Source organism: Misgurnus anguillicaudatus, chromosome 12 (assembly GCF_027580225.2).
Source record: "Misgurnus anguillicaudatus chromosome 12, ASM2758022v2, whole genome shotgun sequence".
NCBI classification, from domain to species: Eukaryota; Metazoa; Chordata; class Actinopteri; order Cypriniformes; family Cobitidae; genus Misgurnus; species Misgurnus anguillicaudatus.
In genome coordinates this window covers 18,688,250-18,704,848 of record NC_073348.2, presented here as the reverse complement: position 1 = coordinate 18,704,848, position 16,599 = coordinate 18,688,250, and the positions used below count along the sequence as shown (strand labels likewise).

General features: G+C 38.1%; 3 protein-coding genes across 9 annotated transcripts in view; 2 read left to right on the top strand and 1 right to left on the bottom strand.

Annotated features, from left to right (window-relative positions):
- LOC129447296 (uncharacterized) overlaps positions 1-15,093 on the top strand; it is a 40,180-nt gene extending 25,087 nt beyond the window's left edge. Inside the window, exons 1-3 of one of the 3 annotated variants that reach the window (XM_073874068.1) lie at positions 5,729-5,865; positions 13,548-13,701; positions 14,032-15,091. In XM_073874068.1, coding sequence (XP_073730169.1) covers positions 13,671-13,701; positions 14,032-14,819 — 819 coding nt within the window. In that variant the 5' untranslated portion in view covers positions 5,729-5,865; positions 13,548-13,670 and the 3' untranslated portion in view covers positions 14,820-15,091. Of the gene's footprint in view, positions 1-5,728; positions 5,866-13,547; positions 13,702-14,031 lie in introns of those variants that run through there. The other 2 variants (XM_073874069.1, XM_073874070.1) reach the window with 2 other exon arrangements.
- The window catches only part of LOC129447289 (uncharacterized), an 85,360-nt gene that overhangs the window by 56,725 nt on the left and 12,036 nt on the right, over positions 1-16,599 (top strand). The gene's annotated exons all lie outside the window — the stretch shown is intronic.
- On the bottom strand, positions 6,779-13,354 carry LOC141369035 (uncharacterized). Of its 2 annotated transcripts, none has more exons than XR_012372538.1 (4): positions 8,107-8,206; positions 7,875-8,031; positions 7,433-7,801; positions 6,779-7,270 (listed from the first exon to the last, which is right to left on the bottom strand). XR_012372538.1 is itself a non-coding variant. In XM_073874058.1 (4 exons), the coding sequence occupies exon 1, from the start codon at positions 13,256-13,258 to the stop codon at positions 12,077-12,079; it is 1,182 nt and encodes a 393-aa protein (XP_073730159.1). In that variant the 5' UTR covers positions 13,259-13,354; the 3' UTR covers positions 7,277-7,801; positions 7,875-8,031; positions 8,107-8,244; positions 10,242-12,076. The 2 variants fall into 2 exon arrangements, 1 of the variants encoding a protein (XP_073730159.1); XM_073874058.1 differs by lacking the exon at positions 6,779-7,270 and adding an exon at positions 10,242-13,354 and having other exon boundaries at positions 7,277-7,801; positions 8,107-8,244.

The window sequence follows — 16,599 nt, the reverse complement described above, 5'->3', positions numbered from 1 at the left end:
TTCTTTTCGGAACCCATCTAATGCTTGCCAAAGACCCAGGGGTCGTCCCTGGCCATCAACCCACAAATCCATCCATTGGGCTGTTGTTATCGAAGCTGGCAAGCGTTCCCATCTGTCTCTTGGAATCTTAGCTTTAACAATAGTGTGTATATCTCTTAATGTCATTTGATGTGCTTCAACCAGAGAGTCTAATTCTCTCCAAAACTCTGTGTTTGGATCTTGTCTCTTTAAAGGAGGCAGGGCTGTGAGAATGGCTTGACGTTCTCCTGGTGTGAATGGTCTCTCTTCTGTCATCATTTCAGATTCTTCTCTTTTAATTGCAGGTGAAGAACTTTCAGGACCGATTTTATCAATTGTGATCATGTCATCATCTCTTGTCTCATCACCCCAGTCAGATCCATTATCACGAGCTGGTGTACATCGTAGCATGTCTCTATTTGGCTGGGCTGATTTAGATCTCATTATTATTGGAGCTGCTTGTGCAGATGCAATATACATTTTGTCAACTGGACCTTCATTTGATCTTGAAGCCTGAGGCTGCATCAGAGGTTTAGAAGAACTTCTATATTGTTCAGGCAATGTTGGATAAGTTGGGTTGTAAGGAGGAGGTGTTACAGTTATTGTGGATTTTTCTGGTGTTTGTGAATATTTCCTTTCAGCTTCAGTTATTATATTTGTCCAATCTGGATCAAATGAATCATCATCATCTTCTTTAAATGAACCTTTAATATACATTATTTTATTAAACTTGTTATATGCTTCAACTTGAGGCTTCATTGCTTCAACAAGTGAAACTGGACACCCATTAATGCCACAACAAATTCCTCCTTGTTTCACAATCCAACTAGCAGCCAGTATTGGGAATACTTTTGTCTTGATAGAGTCTTTTTGGGACTCGAACCAGCTTAGCTGCACATCCATAGATGCGTTGATATCCAGTCCTTTTTTTAAAAACTTAGTTTGCTTCTTCTTCTTTTTATCCAAATACCAAACAGATATCATTTTGCTGTTACAGGCACTTGCCATCTTGCAAAATTATTTGTCCCTCAGTCTCTTGTATGTTCAAAACAGCAGGACTATTTGTGTGTGTGTGTGTGTGTGTGTGTGTGTGTGTGTGTGTGTGTGTGTGTGTGTGTGTGTGTGTGTGAATTCCAAGGGAGGCCCCAACAGCAGCAAGGCTATTTATATGTGTGTGTGCGTGTGTGTGAATTTCAGGGGAGCCTCTCAGCTTCTCTCTGCTTCTCTTCTCTCTAACCTGCTCTAGTTTACTCGAGGAACAAAGAAGGGGGAATAAATAAACAAAACAAAATAAAATCAACTAATTGTTTATAAGTAACTAAATCAATTTTATATTTCCTTTTTCTTCTATTTTTTCCTTATTTTATTTTATTAAAATTTTTCCAAGTTGCTCTCAGATCAGTCTCCTCCTTAAACACTGAACAGCTTCATTGTCAAATTTGAAATGCACGCGATTCTAGCTCCTTTTAATTGATTCCCTTCTTCTAAGGGTTCAATTCCCAGCGTATTTAAACGTTTTAGGGTTTCTTCGTATCTTCTATACTGCACTGCACTAACTCGGAGCACAGACCCGCCACTTTAAATCGCAATAAATCACCACTGTCACACTATCCTCGTTTCCTTCTGAAACGATTCTTCGGTGTGTTGGAAATATTTTAGAGATTACTCTGCCATCGTTTTTACAGTCTCGCCATATTCCAACCACCTCCCAGTCATGACAGCTGATTGCTAAATCGCCTTACAGCTATCCCAATATATTGACTAAATGGTCTTCTTTCTAAAAAAGATCCACTTTTTTATAAGTCTTTTCAAACATAGAAAAGACTACCCCAGCTTCATTCAATATTTTTTAGAGGTTTACTGATCAGAGCAACTCAAATAAGCCACATCAAATTTATATTATTTAAATTATTTTCCTATTACTGACACATATATTCATTGGCAACACAACTGATGTTTAAATGACACAGTTCTTTTAAGCAGTTTCAGTCAAAGTCCAATCATCAGGCAGACTTATAATTATTTTGAAATAAAATAAAGTCTTACCTGAAATGATTGAGACAAATGCCTGAAGATGCAATCCTTGTTCGTGACGCCAAATTGTAGACTTGGAATTAAGCCTTTTCCCCTTTATTATTTGATTCATGGATCCGGACACCAATTGTCTTGCCAAGAAAAAATCTTTAATATATATATGTCAGGAGAGAAACCAGTAAAGATGTTCTATTTATGACAGCCAATACATTTCTTTAATTCTCCTTCCTTTCACCCCGTCATCCCTCAGTTTCTCTGCGGTGGTACAGTATGGTTTGAGCTTTTATACATCACAGAAAGACTTCCATGTAAGGTAGAAAAACATGTTGCTTAAGCATCTCAAATATAGAACATATATGTCATGCTAACACATGGCACAGTCCACTCCTATATTAAGATACTATTCTTAGTGTATACTTCTATGGTGCTTTGCAAACTGTACACATCTGACATGTCATTATCAATGAAGTGTATTACCCTCTTTCAATCCCCTGACATGTGATCCATATTATCTATAGTCTCGTGCATTCAAACACATGCATTTAACACTCCATAAGATAACACAACTGATTATGAATATAAAGAATAATAATACAGATACATAATATATAATAATAAAATCATATTAAAATAATAAATTTTAATAAAAGAATAAATTTAATATTAAAGACTAAATTTTAAGTCTTCAGTAACGTATCAAAATCACCCGATTGGTTGGTCTCCGGTCGATTGCTTTGTTTTCCCGTGGCATCATGGGAAAGCTGGGATAGAAGTGTCCATCCGATGCACGCTTCAGAATAGGGGCGGACTCAGTAGGGCATCCGGGGATTTCTCGCCTACTGATTTTATGGATACTGAGGATTCGGACGTACTACTCTGTTCACGTGCTGTTTCCCCTACTACATTTTCAGTAAGTAGGCGGTTTCGGACAATACTTAAGTACACGTGCCTCTGAATCTCGCGAGAAATAGTCCAAAATCCCGCTAATTCTCGCCTACCCTTTTACGTATACTGAGGTTTCGGACATACTATTCGTTCGCCTACTGCTTTTTGCCTACTATATAGTATGGCAGTATGCGATTTCGGATTCAGCCAGCCAGAATTTAGTTTATTGGGAAGTTGTAATTAAAAGTAAAGTTACAGTGCAAGAACAAGATAGAATCTGTAGTGGCAGTATTTTGTGATATCGAGAAAGCGTATGACATGTTGTGGAAAGATGGTATGCTAATTAAGTTAAGAATATTGGGAATAAAGGGAAGAATGCTCCAGTGGATAAAAGGGTTTTTATCTGACAGAACAATACAAGTTAAAGTAAATGGAGAACTAAGTAAGAGCTACAGTGTGGAAAATGGTGTCCCACAAGGAAGCATTATCAGTCCACTATTATTTTCAATAATGATTGATGATATCTTTCAGGATATACAAAATTCAGTTGGGGTAGCGTTGTATGCAGATGACGGAGCAATGTGGAAAAAGGGAAGAAATATAGAATTTGTACGGGATAAGATGCAGCAGGCAGTAAACAAAGTCCAAGAATGGGCCTGTCAATGGGGTTTTAGGTTCTCTATAGACAAAACAAAGACGTTATTCTTCTCTAGGAAGAAAATAAGTATGAATGTAAAAATCAAGTTATCTGGAATGGAATTAGAACGAGTAGAAGCTTATAAATATTTAGGTATGTGGTTTGATAAAAAACTGACTTGGACAATGCATATTCAAAAAATTATAGAAAAATGCAAGAGAGTATTGAATGTGATGAGATGTCTCCGTGGAGTAGAATGGGGTGCAAGTAGAACTGCTTTGAAATCCATTTATACAGGGCTGATGAGATCGGTATTGGACTATGGGTGTATAGTGTATGGGTCAGCTGCCAAAACATCATTAAAAAAGTTAGATGTAATTCAGAATCAAGGTTTGAAGCTATGCTGTGGGGCAATTAAGACCACTCCAGTAGCAGCAGTTCAGGTAGAGATGGGGGAGATGCCTCTCCATCTCAGAAGAGACCAATTGTCTCTTGTTTACTGGGCGAAATTGAGGGGGCATGGTGACAAACATTTGAGTCAGTCAGTTCTATGGCAATGTCAAGAAAGAGAGAATGACTTAATTAAAAGTTTTGGATGGACAATAAGGCAGAAGGTAGTAATAATGGGAATTAGTGCACTTAAAATAAGCCCTTCAGTAGTTTACCCAGGGGTTCCTCCTTGGTTTTTGGCAGAGGTACCAGTTGACTTAGGCTTATTGGAGGAAAAAGAGGATAATGAAGTGGATCAGTACATGGTACAGAGATACATTTCAAGGAAATATAAAGGAGGAATTATTATATATACTGATGCTTCTAAGAAGACTGATACGAAAATGGGAATTGCGTATGTTATCCCTCAATTAAACTAAGTTGCAAAAAGAATTAGTGATGATTTGGCAGTATATACAGCAGAACTGTTAGCAATATGGCTGGCCTTGATGTGGGTAGAGAGCAACAGACCTAAGCAAGCGGTGATTGCCTCAGACTCCAGTTCAGCTTTGACAAGCCTTAAGTTTCTTCACTCTGAGACAAGACAGGACATAGTGTATGAAATAATGCAACTAGCGAACAATCTGATTAAGTCTGGTATTAGTACTACATTTATATGGGTACCAGCTCATATAGGTGTAGGAGGTAATGAACTGGCAGATATGTGTGCAAAGAAAGCAGCAGAACTACCTGATATAGAGGTGAATGTTGAGTACAGTAAAGCTGAAGTCAAAAGTATAATTAAAGCTAAAACAAAAGAAAAATGGCAGTTTATGTGGGATAATGAACAGTCTGGGAGACACCTGTATAGATTCCAAAGAGAAGTGGGGAAGAGCAGGAATACATGCAGAAATAAGCAAGAAGAAGATGTGTTGTCTAGAATGAGGCTAGGACATACAGGATTAAATGGAACATTATTTATAATGAAAAAGCATGTTGATGGAATGTGTGAATATTGCAATAGTCAAGAGACCATAGAGCATGTAATTATGTATTGTCCTAAATACCATCAAGCCAGACAAAGATTGATCTCACAACTTAGTGAGAGCCAGATGACATTAAATTTACAGCTTTTATTGCAAAGAGGATCAGAGAACATTTGCTTTCAATTTTTGTTTCCTTTCTTGAAGATAACTGGGTTATTAAAAAGGATTTAAGTAAGTGTGGGTTGACCTCTTGATCCACACTCCAGTCCAGATGGTGGCGGTAATGCTCCAAAAAGCTGGTTTGCAATCCGCCATTCAAAATCAGAAGAAGAAGAAGAAGAAGAAGAACAAGATAGTGATGCTGCGTCCGAAACCGCCTACTACATACTATATAGTACGCGAAAAGCAGTAGGCGAGGCGAGTAGTATGTCCGAATACATAGTATTCGAAAAACAGTATGCGAAAAGTACCCGGATGACCTACTACTTCCGGTTAGATTTTGCAGTGTGCATAAGATGGACGCTTCGCTATCCCATGATGCCCCGGACGAGGAGTTATCCAACGAAGAAGAAGAGGCACGCGGCTGTTTTCGCGCTAAAATGACATGACGTGATGACGACGTATGTCACGTGATGTAACAACATGGCAGATGTAGTACGTCCGAATCTCATTCATACTACCAGGATTCATACTATACAGTAGGCTACCTACTGTTTTAACGCCAAGTAAGTAGGTACTTCATCTAATTCAGTACCTACTATACAGTATGCGGTTTCGGACGCAGCCTGACTGATTTCGACACGCATAAATCTGGGTATCAGAAATTTAGAAGGAGGTAAAAAACACTGCTGGATATCAGGATCTTGTTTAAAACAGGTTAGTGCACTGAAACTTTTTTCCCGAATCATAATTTCGTTCGGAGCGTGTTTCAAAGTGGTCAGTTGATTAAAAAATGAACTCATGAATCAGTGTCAACGAATTTCCGATTAGTTTTATTATGAATGTTAATAAAAGGAAATATGTCTATTGTGTTTGCTGGCTATTTGGCATTTAAAGGAAAACATCACAGTTTTTCAGTATTTTACTATGTTCTTACCTAGACAAGTGAATACATACCTATCTTTTTTCAATGGTGCACCACATCTTTGCACAGCGCGTTGTGAATAGATTAGCATTTAGCCTAGCCCCATTCATTCATTAGGATCCAAACACTTCCATGTTTTCCCTATTTAAAGACTGTTACATGAGTGGTTGCACAAGTAGGTATGGTTGCACAAAATAAAAAATGTATGGCAATTTTTTTAAGTGGATAAAAATGAGAATTATTGTATGGTGAAGATCTCCCCTCCTCCCTCAAACTCAGTGAGAGGGGGAGTGATGATGTTACTGCGCCAGAGGTTGAAGTGCTGCAAACTAAGTGCTCTTACGCCATACAATATAGTTCTCATTTTTTATCCGCTTAAAAAAAGTCACATTTTATTTTGTGCCATCATACCGTAAAACAAATATCATACTTTTACCTGCATTATATTTATGAAAATTCCCCAAAGTAAAAAGTCATGTCTATGTAGAGGGACCTTTCACTGTTGCCAAGTATTTCAGTTTTTCTGACTTGCGATTTTACAGGTAGCTTTGCATGGCCATTTGGCAGATTTTTACGCAAATCTGGCAACCCTGGGATCCCACTAAACTAATCTAAACGTGGCCACCACTACACAACTGAAGGCGCTCTAAAAGTGCAAATAGGATAATAAAATACAAAAAAGGTACATGTTATAGTTGTAGCAGAGCGGTGCTAGAGAGAGAACATGAGCCTAAGATTTTAAGAACTCCGACTACGCCACCCCGGGAATTGCACCCGGGGAAATCTCAATTTACCCCCAAAATGATGGGTGAAGGACACAGGTTCGGTCCCTTATAATAAAGTAGGCAGGAGACGTGGGTATAATGCAAAATGTTACATAATTTTATTAATACAAATATTTAAAAACACAAGATTAAAAAGACACACCAAGTACTCATTCTTTCCCCTTAAAGGGTAAAGACACAATTTTAATTATAACAAAGAGGTTGAATCAAAACAAATAAAAGAGAATGTTACCAGCAGGGCTGAGGCTCCCAACGGCAGAGGACAGAATTCAGTTTGAGCAGAGCACACTTCCACACAACCACACACCAAAGTGCACTCAAATCACACTACGAAACACACAAGATGTTACACAGCACACGATGAGAAGCACCACCACCGTAGAAATTCCTGTCACCCGTGGGACCCCAGCTCCTGCGGTAAACCAAAAATAAAAGTTAAAGACGCTTAACAGAACATAAATTATAAACACTTTTTATAGATGGTTTAACTACTTCTCACAACTCCTCTATAGTGACCATTAATACAATACACAAACAGAGACAATAAAACATTAGGAGGGTTGATTTCACATACCACTCCCCTCTGTCACAGTGTGTTACTAGGTTCAATAGGCCACACATACACCCGGGCACGTTACAACGATGAGGAGTCACGTGCAGCAAACAAAGTATAAATACAAAAATAAACAAAAGAAACAAAATAATTAAAGAGGTTGGATAGGGGAATCACAGAGCTCATTCAGAGCATCATTTAATCTTTAAACCAAAAACGTTCATGTCCCCAACACATATGGATTTGAGCACTATATGGTGCGATATTCAAAGGTTGACCGGACACCAGCAGCACCCTTTAATGATGTCAACACGTGCGCACTGCAAGCTGAATAGCAGCGCTAAAAACAGCGCGAAGAGGTAATCACAGCCCGGAACGAGAGGGAGAATCCTAAAGCGAATACAGATGTAAACATTATGACTACACATTACTACTCTCACAAAGTTGCAGGTTGCACACTTACCGCTTCTTACGCCAGGCATGACACCTTACGGACACTGGCATACAGCTGTCATGGCAGCCACCAGTGCCCTGGCATACAGGGAGTCAACCGGAGAGACTAGCACTTTTAAAATCCATGGAACAGTGCTAACAGGCACCAGCATCGGAGCCAACACACACTAGAATTCACATTTAGTTTTAAAATCACACACAACACATTAAAATAGCCATACGCTAAGAGCTAGGACGCTTACCTGTAACGACCGTCAACAGACACAAGGGGAGGGAAATCAGACGTGACACATACACGGCTTCTTCTTCTTCTTCTTCTTCTTCTTCTTCTTCTCTTTTTATGGCGGATGGCAAACAACTTTTGGAAGCATTACCGCCACCTACCGAAATGGAGTGTGAGTCTGGATATGTTTAACACTAGCTATGTTAAAAAAAAAAAAAAAAAAAAAAAACTATTATATACATATGACCTACTCTATATTCTCCTAATCAGACCCGTTTCTTCCAAAAAATTAAACAAATACCTATAACAAACTTCACTTGATCTTTTCTGAAGAATTACTTTTGTTTTTAAATGTTCACTTTCTATCTCCATCTCTTGAATTAATTGCTGTCTCTCCTGGTTAAACTTAATACAATGTTCTATAACATGTTCTACAGTCTCATCAGCATCACAAACACTACACTTTCCATCAGCATGCTTTTTTAAAAGAAATAAAGTACTAGCCAAACCAGTGTGTCCAAACCTCATCCTAGAGATAATGTTTTCTTCATGAGTAGATCTATTAGTTGGTCTTGCTTCGCCCACAAACTTTTGAATACTGTAATATTTTCTACCAGAAATATCATTATCCCATTCACTTTGCCATTTTCCCTTATACTTTAATTTGATTATGGTTTTAATTTCAGACTTACTATGACTTATATTCATTGTAATTTCAAGAGATTCACATGCCTCCTTTGCATTCTTATCAGCTAATTCATTCCCCCGCACTCCTAAATGAGCTGGAACCCATAAAAAACTGACAATTATTTCAGAATTTAATAGTCTACTTATTAACTGTACAATTTCTAAAACAATATCTTGTCTGGATTGTGACATGGCACCTTGAATGCTCATCAATGCAGATACTGAATCTGAAGCAACCACAACCCCATTCCTAGGTCTATTACTCTCAACCCAGCTCAAAGCATTAAAAATTGCTAGTAACTCTGCTGTATAAACTGAAAGATCATTACTCAGTCTTTCTTTTTTACAAATATTGAGACTAGGAATCACAAACGCAACACCAACTTTACCTTCTATTGACTTTGATGCATCAGTAAATATCAACATTTTGTCTCTATAAACATCTCTAACATAATGTTCTACTATTCCACTGTTAATTTCCTCACTCAATTTTAACTCTAAAAGATCTAAATCAATTTCAGGGTTTCTCAATATCCACAATGGAACTGTTGGATAAGACACTGTTGGACACACATTAATCAACTGAAGACCAATTTCACTTATCTTTTGAGATATAATCCACCCAAAACTTCCACTTTTGGACTTCTCTCTCTCTTGACAATGACTTAAAGATGTTTTACTTATATGATCTTCATTTTGCCCTCTAAGATTAGCCCAATAAACCAGCGTTAACTGATCCCTCCTGATATACAGAGGCATTTCACCCATCTCGACCTGAATTGCATTAACTGGGGTAGTCTTCATAGCACCACAGCATAGCCTCAATGCTTTATGTTGAATTACATCCAATCTCATTAAAAGAGACTTAGCTGCAGATCTATAAGCTACACATCCATAGTCAAATACAGACCTAATGAGGCCAATGTAAATAGCTCTTAAGGCTGGTCTATTTGCCCCCCAATCCACCCCACGCAAGCATCGCATCACATTTAACACTTTTTTACATTTTTCTATCATTTTCTGTATATGTACAGACCAGGTAAGCCTTTTATCAAACCATAAACCTAAATATTTAAAACAATCAACTCTTTCTAAATCTGCACCATATATCTTCAGTTTTAAATCTTGAGGAATATTTCTCCTGGTAAAAAATACTGTTTTAGTCTTATCTATGGATATTCTAAATCCCCATTCAAGGGCCCACTTTTGGACCACATCCACTGATTGTTGCATCTTCTTCACAATAAAGTTAACATTTTTACCCCTCTTCCACATAGCCCCATCATCTGCAAACAATGCCACATTAATTGATCTCTCTACGCTTTTAAAAACATCATTAATCATAATCAAGAATAATATTGGACTGATAATACTACCCTGAGGTGTACCATTTTCAACTACATATTCAGTACTATATTCCTCATTAATTTTAACTATAATTCGTCTACCAGATAAAAAGTTACTAACCCATTGGAACATTCTTCCCTTAATTCCCATCTGTCTTAGTTTAATAAGAAGACCTTCCCTCCATACCATATCATAGGCCTTTTCAACATCAAAAAATATGGCCAAAACTGTTTCCCTATTAGCCTGCGCTTTCCTTATTGAATCTTCCAAAGCAATTATTGGATCCATAGTCCCCCTCCCTTTCCTAAAACCACTCTGATAACTATGTAAAAGGTTTCTTGTTTCTAACCAGTAAACCAGTCTGTCATTGACCATTCTTTCCATTATTTTACCCATTTGCGAAGTTAATGCTATAGGTCTATAATTACTTGGGCTCTTTGCATCTTTTCCAGGTTTTCGAATAGGGATAATAACAGATAGTTTCCATTCTGCTGGGATGACTCCCTCTGACCATACTTTATTGAATAAACTCATCACCACTTCCTTCCCTTTATCAGACAATTTTTCTAACATAACATAACAGATCTTATCCCTCCCTGGGGAAGACTTTCCAACCTTCTTTAGAGCCCTATTAAATTCTTGTAAATTGAAAGGAGTATTTAAAGTTTCCCCATCTCCAGTTTCCTCATATAAAACATATCTGTATTTTTTTATTGTCATTTCTCTTCCTCTCTTTTCTTCCTGAGTAAGGTTCTCTGAGCTATGCACCTTTACCAGTGATTTCGCTATGACCTCTGCTTTGTCTTTACTCTTTGTGATAACTCTTTCCTCATCTATCATAACCGGATACTCAAACTCCTTCCCATTCCCTCTCATCTTCTTAATCATGTTCCATACATTTTGAATTGGAGTTGTTCTCTCTATTGAGTCACAAAACTTTTTCCAATATTCCCTTTTTGCACTTTTGACAGTGCGCCTCACCACAGCTTGACACTGCTTATATTTAATCAAGTTTCCAAAATTTAGCGTTTGCTTTACAATTTTAAAAGCCTTATTTCGATCCTTAACAGCCCTACCACATTCCTCAGACCACCAAGGTACAATCTTTCCTTTACTACCCGTCTTTGACTTGGGAATGGATAGCTCAGCAGCTCTAATTATGCTGCTTGTAACTGAATAACACATAGAGTCAACATTGCCACTATCTCCAATCTCCACTAAACTACTCTCACTGCTACTAGAAAATGTTTCCCAATCTGCTTCTCTTAAAATCCATCTTCCACTTCTTACTATTTGCTCTCTTAATAGCTCAATTTCAAACTGAACCAATACCGGATAATGGTCACTGCCCAAAGTACTTTCATCCAGTACCTCCCAGCTACATCTGCCTGCTAAGTTTTGAGATACTATTGTGAGGTCTATAGCAGATTCATTGCCTCTTGCAACATTAATTCTCGTATAAGAACCGTCATTCAAACATACAAGTTCTTTTTCATCTAAAAACTCTTCTATTACATTACCATTTAGGTCATTCTTATCTCCCCACAGTGAACTGTGCGCATTAAAATCCCCACACCAAATGACCTTACCACACAAACCTTCCCAAATCTCTTCCAAATGCTTTAACTCAATCTGTTTACAAGGATTATAAAAATTAACCACGCTAACATTACCTTCTTTAGTCCATATCTCAATACTTATATATTCCAAATCATCACCTTTCTTTAGCTCTCTATATTGTAATCCCCTCCTAATAAAAGTAACACACCCTCCACCATTACCCCCCACTCTATCTCTCCTAATACTAGTGTAACCCTTAATTACAAAATCAAGTGAATCCTTTAACCAGGATTCCTGAACACAAATCACATCAGGCTTATCATTTAAAATTTGTATGAAACCTTTAAATTCTTGTCCGTTAGCTATGAGACTTCTAGCATTCCATTGTAAGATCACTAAGTTTGACTTATCAATGGTGATGCTGATACTAACTCTGAGGATTCACCCACTCTATTCAAGTCAGCATAGATCTTTTCCCAAGATAAATTAGCAAGATTTAAGAATTTTGCTGCAGCCTTCACTACAATTCTTATTTTCTCTGTCCTGTTTTTAGCCTGTTCAGTACAATTTATTACATATGCTATAAATAGCACTAAACTCTCTGAGTTAATCATAGTTTCCCTCTGTCTTTTCTCCTTATCCACTTCTTTAACAGCTTCAGCATACGAGAGGTTTTTATTTGTTTTTACTTGCTGCACAACTACAGCCTTTTTCCTCGCTGGACAACCACCATATGCGGCTGTATGATCTCCACCACAGTTACAACATTTCCTCACCGCTCCATCGCCACACTGACCATACTCATGGTTACCTCCACACTTACCACATCTCTGACTACCTTTACAAATTGCAGCTACATGACCATACCTCTGACACTTAAAGCACCTGATTGGAGGAGGTATGTACTCACGCACATAGAAACTCATAAACCCGACCATAATCCTTTCCGGTAGCCGCTGCTCCCTAAATTCCAAAAGCACTGATGTACTCTCAACTTTTTCCCCATCCCGATTTGCCAACAATCTTTTAATTCCCAAAATTGTCCCTCCTCTAATGTTCTTTTTAATATCCTCCAAATTTTCACCAAGTGCCACTCCTGAAATGACTCCTCTGGCTCCACGTTCACCAAATCTTCTTACTTCAGCTATTTCTTTCTTACAGATAGACTGAACTTTCATTATTTTTTCCCTTTGTCCGCTGTCTTTACACTTAACCAGCAAACTTCCATCCCTCAATACCTTAGCCATTTCAATCTCCCCACAAGCCTTCTTCAACCCCGTAGTCAAAGCAATTAAACCAACATCCCTAACATCATTACCTTCCTTAAATTTAATGATCAATTTTAAATCTGATACAGGATCTTTGACAACTTTCCTTCTTATATCTCTCTCCCTCTCCCCCAATTCATCCTCACGATCTTTCCTCTTGTTTTCCTCTTTTGAACTACCCGCATTATCAAACCGCAAAGTACTACCTCCGCTCCCTCTTCCTCTTCCTCTCCCCCCACTTCGCTGATTCGTCCACACTTTCCAAACTTCAGAGGACAAACTATCCTCTTCCATATCCTCGTCACTCATGCCCTAAATCTAATCCAGACTCAGTCACAAATCGGTTTATGCCAATAATCCACCAAACTCCAAACCTTTTTCGTTTTCCTTCTCCTCCGAGCAGCCCACGTCCTACCGACCGTGTTTCGCGCTTCCAGCAGCGCACGCTCCACATACACGGCTTCAGCCAATCAGCCTTTAAATAGAGAGCCCTACTCTCCAATAGGTGAACACAGCTGTCAATCACCTTGTCCCACTACATAGTGTAGTCTGATTGTGTATGGGTTCTGTATAAAAAGGTATTTATTTGTTTTGACAGGTCTGTTTCATCGAACCACATGGGGATCAAGATATTTTTTATCTTCAGTAAAGCCCTTCACAAATTATTAGAGGAATAATTGCTATTATTTAACAAGTGAAGGTCAGCTTCATCATATGAAAAATGAGTAATGAAGACACTGAGGATCAAACAGGTTGGTTTCCATACTTAAGTCTACATTAATGAATAATGATTCAGAAACATTACAGTTGAAACCCTCTATGATATTATTAAGATTTTGGTAAGATGGTTTTGAAAACAAGAATAGCAGAAAAACTTTTAAATAAAGGTGACCCTGCCTGTAAAGAACTTGATGTAAAACTACAACCATGATATCTTCAATATTGACTGAATAAGATCATGTTAAAGATTAATATCAATGTGAGATTAAACTTTTCTCTATAATCTCAATAATAGATTATAAGACTTTAGTCTTGATTTCACAGACAGGCTCACAATACTTGTATTGTTATTTTATTTTTAGATCTAAGGGAACTGGCAGATGCATCAGGATCATCACATGATTCTGTAATAACACAACAATCTAGTTGTTTGCAGATGAAAAACACTTTTTCCCAAAAGCCTTTCACCTGCCCTCAGTGTGAGAAAAGTTACAGAAGGAAAGGTATCCTTAGAGAGCACATAAGAACTCACACCGGAGAGCGTCCATACTCATGCCTTCAGTGTGAAAAGAGTTTCATAAACAAAACTAATCTAACGGTCCACATGAGAATTCACACCGGAGAGAAACCGTACACGTGTCCTCAGTGTGGAAACAGATTCAGAAACAAAACTCATCTTGAGGACCACATGAGAATTCACACCGGAGAGCGCCCATACACATGTCCTCAGTGTGAAAAGAGTTTCACACAACAAAGTAGTCTTAAAACCCACATGACCATTCACACTGGAGAACGCTTACACACATGTCTTCAGTGTGGAAAGAGTTTCACACAAAAAAATAGGCTTAAAATCCACATGACAATTCACACAGGAGAGCACCCATACCCATGTCTTCAGTGTGGAAAGCGTTTCAGAGAGAAAGGAAACCTAACGCTCCACATGAGAATTCACACTGGAGAGCGTCCATACCCATGCCTTCAGTGTGGAAAGAGTTTCAGATACAAAACTAATCTAACGATTCACATGAGAATGCACACTGGAGAACGCCTATACCCATGTCTTAAGTGTAAAAAGAGTTTCAAACAAAAAAAAGGTCTTGAGAACCACATGAGAATTCACACTGGAATTTGTCAGACTGGGGAGCGTTAAAATCTCTGCGAAACGGAAGTCGTGATCGACTTTACTTCTGTGTTTCTGAGTGAAACAGAATATGACATGAGAAATAGCAGGAGCGTGGCTTTTTTTCTCTTTGCTTTGATTGGATATGAAAGTCGTTTTTTTTTTTCAGAAATGGAACTTGCAGCAGACTGACAGTTGGAGGGGCGGAGTAAATAGATGCTCCCGTCCAAACTATTTAGCTGAAACTTCATCTGATAAATTGTGTATAATAAACACTGCAGTTTCACTTTAGAGAATAAAAATGTTTAGTTTTGATTTCATTGGGACTTTAAGGTAGGGCTGCACGATAAATCGCATGTGAACCATAGCTGCTTCCTTGATTAGTAATAAATCGCCATCAGCTGCTTTTAGATGGAGCGGCATTTGCTGCACGGAGCCGTAGTTCACTGACAATAGGGGAAATATCGCATTCATAATCACGCTTGAATCCTACGATGATGAGTGTGATGTTTCTTCTCTTGTCTGTGAGCTGCGGCTCTGTGTGGTGGGTGCCGCTCCATCTGAAAGCAGCTGATGTGAAAGTTTAAAAACTTAAAAACCTTATGACATATCCTAACATATATCAGTGCCATTGTTCTGTTTCAAGATGCACACCAGTATTGTTTTTGTAAGGTTTGTTTGAAAAAACTACTTAAATGTTCTAATATATACCCAGGTGAAAAAGTGGTGCACTCTCATGGTGTGCTTGAAGTGCTTTGTTTTCCCACACTAATTTTGTACTTAAAGGAATAGTCTACTCATTTTCAATATTAAAATATGTTATTACCTTAACTAAGAATTGTTGATACATCCCTCTATCATCTGTGTGCGTGCACGTAAGCGCTGGAGCGCGCTGCGACGCTTCGATAGCATTTAGCTTAGCCCCATTCATTCAATGCTACCAATCAGAGATAAAGTTAGAAGTGACCAAACACATCAACGTTTTTCCTATTTAAGACGAGTAGTTATACGAGCAAGTTTGGTGGTACAAAATAAAACGTAGCGCTTTTCTAAGCGGATTTAAAAGAGGAGCTACATTTTATAGCGTAATAGCACTTTTGGGAGTACTTCGACTCGCGCAGTAAGACCCTCCCTCTCCCATTATGAGAGTGAGAAGGGGAGCAGACTTTTCAGGCGAGTCGAAGTACTCCCAAAAGTGCTATTACGCCATAAAATATAGTTCATCTTTTAAATCCGCTTAGAAAAGCACTACGTTTTATTTTGTACCACCAAACTTGCTCGTATAACTACTCGTCTTAAATAGGAAAAACATTGATGTGTTTGGTCACTTCTAACTTTATCTCTAAATGGTACCATTGAATGAATGGGGCTAAGCTAAATGCTATCGAAGCGTCGCAGCGCGCTCCAGCGCTTACGTGCACGCACACAGATGATAGAGGGATGTATCAACAATTCTTAGTTAAGGTAATAACATATTTTAATATTGAAAATGAGTAGACTATTCCTTTAATATACTAAAAATTCATTTTGACTACTACTTGGGATGTTCTTGGGATTTTTTGGGTGTGCTTCGCTGTGCTATTTTGGGACACCATGGATATAAACTAAAATGCACTTTTAACATACTATCTCTGCATTAAAAGATGTATTTGGTTAACACTTGTATTGAACTTGAGCTCAACTTTCATACAAAGATGGGTTCGGGTTTACTGGGAGTGGTATCTAAATACATTTTTAAAATACATTTCTAGCACATTTTGGTTCATGTTGGTGGTGTCTCGGAATGGCACAGTGGAGTGCACTTGGATAG